The following is a 14,775-nucleotide window of genomic DNA, read 5'->3' on the forward strand; positions in this document are numbered from 1 at the left end:
TTAGCCAGGCTTTCTAAGGCCCACTTGACTTCGCTCTCCAGGATGTCTGGCTCAAGGTCAGCAACTACATTGTCTGGGTTGTCCGGGATATCCAAATCTTTCTGATATAATTCCTCTGTGTATTCTTGCCACCTTGTCTTGACGTCTTCTGCTTCTGTTAGGTCCTTCCCATTTTTGTCTTTTATCATGTTCATCTTTGCGCAAAATGTTCCTCTAATATGTCCAATTTTCCTGAACAGATCTCTGGTCTTTCCTTTTCTGTTATCTTCCTCTATTTCTTTGCATTGTTCATTTAAGAAGGCCCTCTTGTCTCTCCTTGCTATTCTTTGGAAGTCTGCATTCAAGTTTCTGTAACTTTCCCTATCTCCCTTGCATTTTGCTTCCCTTCTCCTCTCTGCTATTTCTAAAGCCTCGTTGGACAGCCACTTTGCTTTCTTGCATTTCCTTTTCTTTGGGATGGTTTTCGTTGCTGCCTCCTGGACAATGTTACGAGCCTCTATCCAAAGTTCTTCAGGCACTCTGTCCACCAAATCTAGTTCCTTAAATCTGTTCTTTACTTCCACTGTGTATTCATAAGGGATTTGGTTTAGATTATACCTGAGTGGCCCAGTGGTTTTTCCTAATCTCTTCAGTCTAAGCTTGAATTTTGCTATGAGAAGCTGATGATCAGAACCGCAGTCAGCTCCAGGTCTTGTTTTTGCTGACTGTATAGAGCTTCTCCATCTTTGGCTGCAGAGAATATAATCAATCTGATTTCGATATTGCCCATCTGGTGATTTCCATGTATAGAGTCGCCTCTTGTGTTGTTGGAAAAGAGTGTTTGTGATGACCAGCTTATTCTCTTGACAAAACTCTATTAGCCTTTGTCCTGCTTCGTTCTGAACTCCAAGGCCAAACTTCCCTGTTGTTCCTTTTATCTCTTGGCTCCCTACTTTAGCATTCCAGTCCCCTAGAATAAGAAGAACATCTTTCTTTGGTGTCAGTTCTAGAAGGTGTTGTAAATCTTCATAGAATTGTTCAATTTCAGTCTCCTCAGCAATGCTGGTTGGTGCATAAACTTGGATTATTGTGATGTTGAATGGTCTGCCTTGGATTCGTATTGACATCATTCTATCATTTTTGAGATTGTATCCCATTACAGCTTTTCCCACTCTTTTGTTGACTATGAGGGCTACTCCATTCCTTCTACGGGATTCTTGTCCACAATAGTAGATATGATAATCATCTGAGCTGAATTCGCCCATTCCTGTCCATTTTAGTTCACTGATGCCCAGGATGTCGATGTTTATTCTTGCCATCTCTTGTTTGACCACCTCCAGCTTCCCAACGTTCATAGATCTTACATTCCAGGTTCCTATGCAGTATTCTTCTTTGCAGCATTGGACTTTCCTTTCACTTCCAGGCACGTCCACAGCTGAGCGTCCTTTCGGCTTTGGCCCAACCACTTCATTAGCTCTGGAGCTACTTGTACTTGTCCTCCGCTCTTCCTCAGTAGCATGTTGGACGCCTTCCGACCTGAGGGGCCCATCTTCCAGCGTCATATCTTTTAGCCTTTTGTTTCTGATCATGGGGCGTTCTTGGCAAAGATACTGGAGTGGCATTGCCAGTTCCTACTCCAGGTGGATTGCGTTTAGTCGGAACTCTCCACTATGTCCTGTCCGTCTTGGGTGTCCCTGCACGGCATAGCCCATAGCTTCTCTGAGTTATTCAAGCCCCTTCGCCACGACAAGGCAGCAATCCATGAATTTATTTGATTAGCTAGCTTTTATAACAGCAGGGGTCTTAATTATAGGTGGATTTGCCCAGGTCCACCTATTCTGTCTGAGTAAACTATCTGAGAGTCCACCTCAGGAAGAAAGTGTCAATTTTAAATGTATGAGTGTACAATATACAGGTGTTTAATGTGCACACTGCACATTTAAAAAAAAAATCTATGCAAAAACGCTCAATTTGAAAAGGGGAAAGGAGGTTGGCCTTTGTTTTATTTGAAAACAACAACAGACTCATGGAGTTACCCAGGAACTGGAGCTGGAAGTAGAAAAAAGGAGAAAGTCCATTTGTGCGCTTCAGTACATCTAAAGTCTGTTTCAGGTTCTTTGAGTAACAGGTGGCATTACAAAGCATCCACATGTGGTAGGTGGTAAATGCTTTATGAGAAGTGGTTTTATGTTTAGTACGGATATGATGAAAAAGAGTGACAGATACAATTTCGAGTTCTCAGTCTGAGGTAATTTGCTCTGTGCACTAAATGACAAGGAGAATTTTTTTTATACAGAGATGTAGAAGGGTGGTAGAATGTGTGCTCGTTCTGGGTGGCCAAGCTATTCTCTGCATCCAGTCTTTTGCGTTCTGTTTTTCTCTGGAAAATCTGTGTGTGGTGAGAACACTGTTGCTTTATTGCAGATATCAAATTCCCACTCCCTTGACCAGAATTCCCCTTTTAGCCTGAACAACCCTATCTCTTTTTGTTTGGAATAAATGTAGTATCATCAGGCCATTTGACATCATATGATGAATACTTAGGATATGCAGAAGAAGGAAACATGCTCTCACAAAGCCAGTATTCTTGTCACTCTTATTTTATATGGCTATTTCTAGTTCAGCCATATGCTGTTGTGCTGCTGGTAACTAAGAGATGGAATTGTTTTGGAGAGTAATCTTTGTAACTTATACTGAAGGTAAATTTGCTATCACAGTATATTTCCAACAGTGTGGTCTTACTCTTGCTGTCAAAGAAGTCCCCTTATCTCTCTTTTAAATAATTGGACTTTTAAATTGCCTAACTGAACTTAATTTATTTTGATGCTTTTTGGGTAGCTGCTTCAGTTCTTGTAAACCTTAACTGTGGGTGCTTCCTTGGCTGTGCTTGTCTATAAACTTTTTATGGCTAAACGTGACTGGTATAAAATTACTTCATCAGAAGAGCAAAGACCTCTGTGTAAGGATTCTTCATCCCTAGAGATTATAGTGATGTTACAAAATCTGGTTCAGTACGGATAGATAGATGTGTTATGAACTCTGCATGAAGCAGAGTGCTCCTGGATCTCCCTTGAGAAGGACTGTTTTGTTGTTGTTGCTGTTTGATTGTTCATTTGCCCGTTTGAACATTCAGCTGTTTGATTGCTTTCTCTTCAAGAGGTCATATTGGATTACACAAAGGTATAACGAGACAGTGCAGACAGCACATTGTTAGAAACTGGTAGTAATTCCACAGAGATTCATGCATGAGCTCCTGTTTTCATCTACATGACCAATTACAAAACAGAGCAAACAAGTTTGCAAGGTACTGGAAGTGAGATGTCTCTACGATACTCAGACAACTTCCAACAGTTACAGAAGTCCTGTTTCTAACAATATACCTTCTATATTACTGTTTGAGTCACAATTGCTTAGTTTCAGCAACAGAAATGCAAGATGCTTCTTCAAATATTTTATTGATGGAACAAGTAATAAGTTGGGCTGAGGGTTGCAATCCATCATACCTGGATATTTTGTTCATCTCTTGCTTTAAATTATATAAGCTGAAGAATTTGACACAGTTATGGGTGTGGCTATTTTTCCCCTGAGACAATGTCTTTCCAGAGAAATAAAAATCTTACTTGATTGACCTAAACTAGAACTACATGTGTACAGTGGGATGACAGCCATGCTTTACATTAAGAATTGTTTAGATCATACTGTTCTATGTGCAGTTATTAGGAATGTTCAGTCTCATATTGATTTGCTAAGGTTCAGGATGGAGGGAAGCAACTTGGGAAGGTATTCTGCAGGAGGTAAAGTCCTTCCCTAGTTTCAGTGATGTTGTAGAGGTTAGGGGTTTCAGAGTCAAAGCATAAAGGAGCAGCAACATTATCTCGATCCTCCACCTCCAGTTTCTCTGTTCTCTCTGAACTCCCCTGAAGTCCTGGCAACAGATGGGAGAAAATAACTGCCTCAGTTATTTTGGAGTTTCTTGATCCTGCTGGAGTGATTAGCATCATAAACTTTATTAAATACCTGCTCTTGGTGGAGATAAAAACTGAAAAATATATATTTTTTTACATAGATCCACACATCAGTCTTCATTTGGGATTGTCCTTTGGGGGCTTTTGTGAAGAGCACCAGGTACACTGTTGTCAAGCACACACAGTATCATCAATACTCTTCTGTTAGTTCTACTTGTTATAATGGTATTAGCCCTTAGTCACAAATTACTTAAAAAAATTATTTTTAAAGAAACAAGAATTTCATTTTCATTGGAACAAACTAATAGAGATGCCTTTTTCAGTAGGTCTCCCAAGTCTATGGAGCTCCCTTCTGGGGCAGACTAGTTGAGCTCCCTGCCCATTGTCTTTCTGCCAGCATATGAAAACATTTTTTTTTCAGGCTGGCCTTTCCCAACTAAATTGATTTGTTGTGGAATGAGATCTGCTGTATTTTGATTTTACTGCTATATTTTAAAATTATGGTTAAAATAGTTTATGTTTTTATTCATTCATCAACGTATACTATTGCAAACCATCTTGTGTCCTATATGTGTCTGTTAGTTCTAGTATGATTACTGCTGCTGTTGCTGATGATGACTATTACTACTACAGTGGTGCCTCACATCACGACATTAATTCGTTCCAGCGAAATCGCTGTAGAACGAAAACGTTGTGATGCGATTTTAAAAAGCCCATAGAAACACATTAAAACCAGATTAATGCGTTCCTAGGGGCTTCAAACTGACCGTCCAGCAAAGATCCTCCATAGCGCGGCCATTTTCGCTACCTGTGCTGCGAGGAATCTGTCCCAGAAAACAGGAGCGGCCGCTTTGTTTACCCGGCAGCCATTTTGAAACCGGCGATCAGCTGTTAAAAAAGGCATCGCTTTGCAATGATCAGTTCCCGAAGTAGGGAACCGATCATCGCAAAGCGAAATTCACCCATAGGGAACATCGTTTTGTGATCGCAAAAAATTGTCGTGATGCGATTTTGTCGTCAAACGGAGTGCCCATCTTGCAGGGCACCACTGTATTGCCTCCAGAACATTATTGGATGTTAATACATTTGCTGATGTTCATTATTGTAATAAATAGGAAGAGAAATTTGATTGTCAGAATCCTCTGAGCTTTCTTACCATAAAATAAAAATTATTCCAAAGTGACAAATATCCACAGATATTTGCCTTCACGAATACATCCACAGAATTTTTACTCTCTGAGAGAATAATAAAAATCACCCAACATTTTTCTAAGGACGAAAGAGAGATGGTATGTAAAGAGAGCTGTGCAGTAGATTCAGAAATTTTACAGCAGATCAAACTGATTCAGACAAATTTGTATGAAGTCTGGATTAAAGTCGAAAGGCCAGATTCATTGCTGAACACTGATTCAATCTGTAAACTGAATTTACAAATTGATTTGTGTCCAGAGCACAAACTGAATTTCACGGGGCACAACTGGCTTTAATCTGCTTTTTTTTTAAAAGCAAACTTTAATGATACTTAGCATTCAAACCTCTGACACTTGCTGTCTGAAATCTGGAAGCTTTAGTCCCTATTTTAAAGTCTCTAAATTCCATGTACATCGATGCAAAAAGAAAAAAATGTTTTGGTGTCCCAGTGCACTGACATTTCAAATGTATAAATCAATTTGGATCTGGGACACAGATTGAATCCGATGGTACACAAATCAGGTTTGGACAAAATAAAGATGCATTCAGATGCCTCATATTGTCCTACATATTGACTCAGGGGACTGTTACGCAGAACTATATGCACAGTGTTAACTGTATTGACTCCCTGTTCTTTATGTCCTTTTCCATTCTTCCTCCTCCACCTTCACACATTGATGACACCTAGGAACTAGTAAAATGTACTCTTAATTGGTTTCATTATTTCTGTTTTGTCTCTAAACTTCCTTGGTTGTTAATGCAAAGCAAAGCATGCCCCATAGCACTTAAAGCACTCTCTGGGCGGTTTACAAGTTAATTATGCAGGCTACATATTGCCCCCCCACCGCGAGCTGGGTACTCATTTTACTGACCTCGGAAGGATAGAAGGCTGAGTCAACCTTGATCCGGCTACCTGGGATTGAACCCCAGGTTGTGAGCACAGTTTTGGTTGCAGTACAGCAGATTAACCACTGCGCCATGAGGCTCTTTTTAATGTTGTACAGGGAGTAATTAAGACACTGTTTAATTTATAAAACTATTGTTTTTGACCTCTTAAAGAAATGGCATTGTCAGCTGAAACTGTAAAGAAGAAATAAGAGTTATCTGATGTGCTGCAATAACTTGTTGCTGATATCCAGCAAGCATGGCAGCATCACATTCTACCTTATATAAATTCTCTGGAAGTGCTAGTGAGTGAGCAACAGGGGTTTAGAAGGCCAAGTAATGGATCAAGATCCAGATGTACTGCAATTCTTCACAAACTACAAAATGGATAAATAGATACTTTCGTTACCCTTAAGGTGGAGGACAGGCCTCCAGACAGGAGGAGATAATCTCAAGTACAACTTTTTGAAACTGTGGTGTCCTCATTGTCTGAGCTGGAATAATGTTTCGAGTATTAAATTCAGACATGTAAGACATGTTGCCATGTCTTACAGTCCATGCAAAAGGCAAACAATACCACTTTTCTACCTGAAGCTGGAGTGAGAGAGCTCCTCCTCCTTAGATAATGTGTAGCAAAAACAGAAAAGATAGCTTGTAAAGATGAGGATAGCCTTTCCTGTTTGTAATTTTGTTGGTCCATAAGAGTAAAAACAACAGATACTATTTTTTGAACCATACGAAGTGTTACAAAACAATCAGCAAACTTTGTGAACCTCTTGTTCACCTGGATGTTAGCTTAAACAAAAACAGCAAAGCCAAAACAAAACCAAAGAATATGGAGCATAGCATTAAAAAAAGCCTTAGTGCGGGCCATGGTTTAATTTCAAAATGCTGAGAATGAGATTATATTGGTGGAATGGGTTCCTGGTATATGTATGGAAAGAGGTCTGTGCAACAAGTATGGACCACACCTCCCCCACAAATAATGTTTAGCTCTCCTTCTTTTTTTTAATTTAATTTTTTTTATATAAGGGATGACAAAAAGGAAAAGGGAATTGGAATTGATGAGGAAGAGGGGAGACAATAACATATTTCCATCCATTCTGTACCTATTGCCATATCAAGATTTTAAGTTATTCTATTTACTCTTTTCTGCCTTCTAGATTAAATTCTCATTTCAATATATACTATTCATAAGTTGCCTGTTGATTCAGTCCACTTGTTAAATAGATCCCATCTTTCTGTTGCCTTTTGCAAGGGATAGTCCTTCATGACTTCTGTTGAAATGTCCATTTCGGCTATTTCCCGTATCTTTTCAATAAGATCTTCTTGTGTCGGTACCGTTGGTCTTTTCCAATTTTTAGCATATAGAATTCTGGCTGCCGTAACTATGTATATAACTATATAATCCTTTGACTTATCTATATTTTCAGGTATCATACTCAATAAAAACAGTTCTGGGGTTAATGGCACCTTACAGAGCAATATTTGTTCCAACATAGCATGCACTCTTTTCCAATATTGTTTCGAATGTTTAGCTCTCCTTCTGTCGTCTCTTAAAGTAGCAATCTTAACTAGCCAAGAGGGCCAATTGAGTTGACACTAGGCCAGCTGAAGCTGTTCTGAGTCCAGACACACCAAAATCCAGGAATTTTGAAAATTCTTTGGGACCACCCTTACAGTAGCCTGACTTTGTTCTAGCACAGTTGCTGTGCTCTTTGGCTGGTGGAAGTCTGGATCTAGGGGCATCTAGCCTCTCTCTCATTGTGCCATTCAAATTCTTTTTTGGCTGTTCTGATGAGATCAGCCAGCACAAAGGTATTCTGCTGGCACAAGACAAGGAACAGAGGTTTCTCTCCATGCAGAAGCCATTAAAGCCACTGCATTTTTGGGTTAGGATTACACAGTATATCAATGAGCTATATAGTATCTCATTTTTTTGTAAATGTCACTAGTGTCAATTAAGGTATTCAAAAAGTAAGCCAATTTGAAAACTGCCACTGTAACACAAAAGGCAGTAATCTGTTGCCTGAAACATGATACCAAATCCTTATGTATGTTAAGCGACATCATGTTATATCCTGCTTGTTGCTACCCTATTAAAGGTTTCAAAGATATTTTTAGTAATTTTCAGTGAAGACACTGGGATTTTCATCTGTTATATTTAGGCTAGGTTGCCACAAACAATGGGATTATTTATGTCTACGTTGAGCTTCTAGTATCATAGGTAGAACAGTAATATTTAATATAAGGCTAAAATGTTATGAAATATTTAAAACTGATTAAAAATTTTATGCTGATTTTTTCATTTTTATGCAGCCAATAAATTACCTTGTTTAGCTTCTGAATAGAGTAATTATAGGCAACCTGCCTCAGCACAGTTTTAGAAAGTTAAGTTAATTAAGACAGCATGAATTTGAAGAAAGATTTTTGCATGGCCTATGGATACCAGTCCACCCCTCCAACGTTGTATTTCACTAGTAGATTTTCCATGTTGAGTTCTTATGTATATTTGTTTATTGATAAATGCAAAGAAGATGATGAATGTTTGTATCATGCTTTAAAAAGAGGAAAAAAGAAAACAGTTCTGTAGATGTGCTATGCAGTGCTCAGTGCCATAAGATGATGGCCCGACTGAGACTGATATAACTTTTCCTTCCCAATTTCTTTGCCCAAAGAAATTATCTTGATTTGTATTTTCTTAAATAGCAGCCCATTGCCACATATCGCCATGCTGAATGGCAGACTGTGTTTGGAGATGAGTTTTTGAAATAACATTGTCTTAGGATCCTAGAATCATAGAACAATTGCGCTGGAAGGGGCCTGTAAGGCTATCAAGTGCAACTCCCTGCTCAACGCAGGAATCCAAATCAAAGCAGTTCTGACAGATAGTTGTCCAATTTTGTCCTGAAAGTCTCCAGCATTGGAGCACTCACCACCTCCTAAGATAATTGGTTCCATTGTCATACTGCTCTAACAGTTAAGAATTTTTTACTTCCACAAGCTAAGGAAGGGTACATCTATGACTTTAAAAAAAAGCAAATTTCAACTTGAGCTCTTTATATCTCATCATTGCTTCCAGGCATAGCCTTTTAAAAGAGTCATCCAGGGCCAATTAGCACATGGAATTCTACAAAAAGCACATGACAATCCAGGCAATGGAACGAAATGAAAATTATTATAGTGTGTTTCATAATTTGCAACTCCCGTGCCCAGAGTGTGGACATAGATTCCAAAATTCACATGATTAGTTTGAAAAAAAAAGTGAGAAAGAAAATGAAGAGAAAATTGGTCAATTAAATATGTCTTATTGATGTAGTGCAGTGGTTCTTAACCTTGGGTTACTCAGGTGTTTTTGAACTGCAACTCCCAGAAACCCCAGCCAGCACAGCTGGTGGTGAAGGCTTCTGGGAGTTGCAGTCCAAAAACACCTGAGTAACCCAAGGTTAAGAACCACTGATGTAGTGGACCCTATTTCTGAATAACACTGCAGTGCTAACTCAAAGATGTACTGGCTGTAGTAGGTTAGGATTAAGCCTGTACCTCTTACATCACCTTCATTATATTTGCACTGTGTTGTCAACCTCAGCCAATGAAATGATTAACCTCTGCCCATCAAACTCTTCCTATTCCACATTGGTGAAAATCCTCTTGCTTAACACAATAAATTGTAATAGAGTGGGCCCATTGAAACAGTAGTATGTTAGTGAGTCAACTCCTCTGCAAAATCTTATTGCTTAACTTTGCACCGGTGTAAATCAAATAAGATGTGGCACTGGAAATAATTAATTTAAATTAGGTTTCCCATTCAGTTTCTGGGGCACCCTAGGGCACCCTTGGAGAGACCTTTGGGAGCCTTGCGGGGGACTTTAAAAGTGAGAAATTGCTGCTATTTTGCGATTAGTAGTCCCAATCCCAGTGGTAGCCAACTGGCAATTTTTTACTCTTAGAGTTTTCCTGTTCTCATTCCAAAGACTACCAAAGGCTTCCCAGGGAAAAAGGGAGCCCTAGGGAGCCTTAGAAGCAGAAACAGGGACATGGGAAACTTAAAATTAATTATTTCTAGTAGTACAATCTGATGTGTGCCTGCAGAAAGTAATGCAATAGGATTCTGTCCATTTATTTATATGAACCCACTCGTAACTGACTTGCAGAGCCTTGTGGCACAGTGGTTGGACTGCAGTACTGGAGTCAACATTCTGCTCATGACCTGACTGTGATCCCAACAAGATCAGGCAGCTGTCTCAGAGTTGACTCAGCCTTCAATCCTTTTAAAGCTAGTATATTGAGTACCTTGCTCATGGGGGTGGGAGCGACAATATGTAACCTTAATAATTAAATTGTAAACCACCCAGAGAGTGCTTTAAGCTCTATGGGGAGATAAATAAACAGCACACTTGCTTTTACTATGCTAAAGTAAGTTGCAGTTAGATTGGGCCCATTTGAATCAATGAAACTATGGCGGATTTGATTCACCCTATCCCCATTGATTCAATTGGACCACTGTAGTGCATTTTTTAAGCAATAGGATTTTGTTCATCATATACTACATACTCTGGTTCACTGACTGATCAAATATTATAGGCAGGCAAAAGGACAGTTCCTAGTCCATATTTCAACTTAAAATAGCAACTTTAAATAACAAAAATACAACAACTAGATTTTGTAATTCAAAACTTTAGTTATTTGTTTTCTAAGAAGTGGCTAATATTGGTTGGATTTTCTTTTAAAATAAATTATTGGCTATATAAATAAATTGCATTTATTCAGGCTTATTCAGGCCTCGCTTCATCTTCTGAAGAATTACAGCAGGTGATTTCCAAAACAGAAATGAAGCAATCTCCCAGAATCAAGCAAGATCTTAAATTTGTGATTACCCCTTTCCATGCATTGTGGATCTTTTATATGGTTCTTAAAAGAGGGCACCCAAGCAAAGGATGACATTCAAGTCCGGCTATTTCTGTAAAAGAAAATGTTCTTCCATAATTGCAGAAATATTGCTGAAAGCACTTCTCATCAAGCCACCATACTGGCTTGACAAATGGGTATCAAGTAGGAGAGGGTACTCTGAGTTCAGACTGGCATGGCAGGTAGGAGAGACACTAGGGCTAAAGTAATTTAGGATTTTATTGGAGTACACCTCAAACTCATGATTTGGGTGGTAACCAAAAGAAGAGGATAGATGTGTTGCCCTCTTAAAGTAAATCCATTTGTCTAATTTGTCCCACCAACTACACCATCAAAATATGGCTAAGTCTAGATCCAACTCATAAGCTTGGGGACTGATCTAAGATTTTCTGTGTATAGAGGGATATAATGTCACATTTTGACAAATACAGTGCCAGGGAAGGTGCAATTCAGGCTTTGCTGGTGATTCATCTGTAAATCTTCCCAGCTGTTTATGGTTTGAACAGAAATATGATCAACTGCCAGATGTGGGGCAGAAAGAAGAAAATGTGAATGACTTGGACTTTCTTTTGAAGCTGTTTAAAGTCTTTTATTAAAGTGTGGAGATAGGGAAATCTCCTTTTCTTAAAAATTCAGAAGCACTAGTCAATGAAGTACGGGCTGTTCAATCTTTTTGCCATTTCCATGTCTCATGCAAAGGCACCAGCCATAAGGTTCCTTGGAACAAAGTAAAAAAAAATCTTAAAAGAACCTGCTTAATTAGTCAAAAGACAACATATTGAAAACAAAATAATTATACTTTGTACATCGAAGGAAATTTCCCGTACAGTGATTCTTCAATACTATTTGAAAGCAGTACAGCATACTAAAATTGTTCTAACACAAGAAGAATGTTTTGTGCATGGTGAGGAATATAGTACCGGGGAAGGCTGCAAATCACAATGAAAGCAAAACAGTGCTGAGCAACAGACTGAATTGGAAAAAAAAAGTAATTATGTGACAACATTCTCTCTCAGCTAAAAAATCATCATGGAATTGGCAACTTAACAGGAAAGAGATTTTTAAACTTAGGCTGACAGGTGTTCTCAAGTTGTCACGTACTCTGGTCCAGAATTATTTTTGGTTTCTTCTTCTTGGCCTGTTATAGATGTCACTCTTTCTAAATATTGTTGATCGAGTTACTTATGAACATCCATAGCTCTGCACACTTCTTTTCTGTCTTCTTGAGGGTTTCGGTGCTTAAGTTCGTAGTCTCATTCTTTTCCTCCTTACTTTCCTCGTACACAGATTCTTTCAGAAGTGAACATATTAATCGTGTATATAAAGGGTTGTATCCAGCTATGTCTCTCTTCCAGGAGAAAAGAGAATTTAAGCATTTGGTTATCTGCTTGCAGCACAATTTTGTCTAATGGACATTGGGAGCGGGAGGGGAAGGTACAGGGCAAGCTTGGTGAATCAGCAGCAGGTGACTAAAGCAGTGATTAGAAGCCATTTTGCTGATGCCTCTTGCTTTCATTCCATGACTCGTGCACACTCCCTCTCTTGATCATAGGGCATTTGAGTCTAATGGCCTCTGTGAAGAGGATGAGGGCCAGGTTCCAACCTGGTGAAGCAGCAGGGGCTGGAGAATGTCATGGTAGCCTCATATAGTCAAATATTTATTGCACAGTCATTTGATTAGGGATTAATTAGGCTTCTTTCTATGGATTTCTTATAGAAACCCCAGAGAATGAAATCTGTCAATAGGTGCAGGTCTTTCCTTCTTGGGAAATAGTATGTGCTAAATTCCATGTTTTCATAGATGTATGCTATGTCAACAAAACAGGATGTGTTTACAAGGAATATTTCTAGTGTGGTTTCCCATTGGGAAACAAGCTACACACATACAACCACTACGGAAGCGCAGGGTGGCTGTTAATAAAGATGTCAACAGCCGTTTAGTGCTTTAGATTTTTAAATGAAACCACAATCTTCCAGGTTTTGATTAATTTGCACAATTCATTCTATTCCATGAATTCCACAGTTTCATACCAAAAAAGGGGCATTTTTCTTGGTGCAAAACATTGATTTTTCCCATTGCAAGAACTATCTCAAGAGCATCAGGAAATTTCAATTGGCAGCTGATGTTTTCTTACTAGAACACAGATATATTGTTCCAGGACATTCTGGCAAGAGAAAATGGCAGCTGGCAACCATCAAAAAAAGCTCTAGGCTCTGAAGTGTTAGCATGAATGTCTGAAAAACGAAGTTCACAAATCAAAGGCTTGGCAAAATGAACTTCACTTGAATATAAAAGAACAGGAAAAATATCTTAAATATAATTTTCTGCTTAGTATACAAAAAGTCCAGATGAAGGAGAAATCCAGCAGCTAAACAATAGTATGACCTGCTCGGATAGTAACAGGCAGGTTTCTCTTGTGTATCTCTACATGCCAGGTTCACACAAATTATTGTTAGAGTTGCATTGGATCCAGGTGTCTTATTAATGTAACTGGATTGCATAGGTAATGTAACTGTGGTTGAACTCCTGTGGGATGGATCGATGTCTGCACTCAGTGGAGTTTTCTTGGCACTGGAAGAAGGGAAGAGTCAGTAGTTTTCTTGGATTCTCTCCCTTACAGCTTCAAGTACCGCCTTCCACTAACAAGAATTAGAACACTCTACAAATGTATGGGAGGCAATGCTGTGGAGTGAGAACTGAATAGACCTTATATCTAAACTCTTTCCTCCATTGGGAAGCCTCCACTAGTTCCTGGTTCCCTGTGCAAAAGAGGGAGAAATATGGATATAACCCTATATATTTAGGGGGGAAAATGTATTTTATTGTATAAAAGTTTGCACTCTGTGAGCCATTCAGTGTTTTTCCATCTGGTCTTGTTAGGGAAACAGTGGGGGCAGGAAGAACTTCATTGAAATGAATGATTTTGCAGAGATATCATTTTCTGGAGATTAAGAAGTCTGTTAAAAAAAAGTTCCAACAGTATTAGAAATACAAGTTGATTTTTTTCATATAATTTCTCCCGAGTGCCATCCACTTTGAGGTAAGTTTAGCTATCTGGTTAGAGTAAGAGCTCCATGTGAATGTCTTTATGTGATATATATTTGTAGAGAGCCTTTTAAAAGTATCCTTATGGACAGTACTAATTAGATATGTAATTTAATGCCTTTAACTGATTTATCAACAGCTCAAGTTGTTTGTAATTTAGGATTTGGGAACATCTCACCCCGTACAGAAGGTGGAAAGATATTCTGTATCATCTATGCCTTACTGGGGATTCCTCTCTTTGGTTTTCTCTTGGCTGGAGTTGGAGATCAGCTAGGTACCATATTTGGGAAAGGAATCGCCAAAGTAGAAGACACATTTGTTGTGAGTATGCCAAGCTTCTTGTCCTGAAATGTAAATGTAAATATTTTTAAAAGAATAACAAGAGGTCTTGGACCCACTCTAAAGTGGCAGTAATAAAACTAATCCTCATTCAGGTAGCTAAAAAGAAACGGCCCTGAATGATTCCCGAGTTATTTTCTCACCCCATGGAATTCCAGTGTATTGAGGGTTGCCACTCAGATTGTGGTTGGGGCTTGTTAGCAAAAGGGTTATGTTATGTTTATGTGTCTTGGATTCCTTAACCAACTGTGAATTTCAGTTCCCCATCCTCCCCATGGAGCCAACCTATTGAAAAGAATATGTATTTTCTCCTCCTTGGTCTTGTGAGACAAACATTGGCTGGATTTTTTGGGACAGTTTTCATTCCAGATGATTTTTGCCTGATAAACAGTAATGTCGGGTTAGGAAAACTAATGCTTAGCCCTTCCTAGGAGTCTGACAGAACTTTAGAGATGTCCTGAG

At 38.9% G+C, this 14,775-nt stretch overlaps 1 protein-coding gene across 6 annotated transcripts in view; it reads left to right on the forward strand.

The window, feature by feature from the left end:
* Positions 1-14,775, forward strand: part of KCNK2 (potassium two pore domain channel subfamily K member 2) — a 181,385-nt gene that overhangs the window by 114,763 nt on the left and 51,847 nt on the right. For 3 of the 6 annotated variants that reach the window (XM_078382954.1, XM_072990262.2, XM_020808679.3), the window contains exon 4: positions 14,114-14,295. In XM_078382954.1, coding sequence (XP_078239080.1) covers positions 14,114-14,295 — 182 coding nt within the window. The remainder of the gene's footprint in view (positions 1-14,113; positions 14,296-14,775) is intronic. The other 3 variants (XM_078382955.1, XM_078382956.1, XM_020808680.3) reach the window with 1 other exon arrangement.

Source organism: Pogona vitticeps, chromosome 1 (genome assembly GCF_051106095.1).
Source record: "Pogona vitticeps strain Pit_001003342236 chromosome 1, PviZW2.1, whole genome shotgun sequence".
Lineage (NCBI taxonomy): Eukaryota > Metazoa > Chordata > Lepidosauria > Squamata > Agamidae > Pogona > Pogona vitticeps.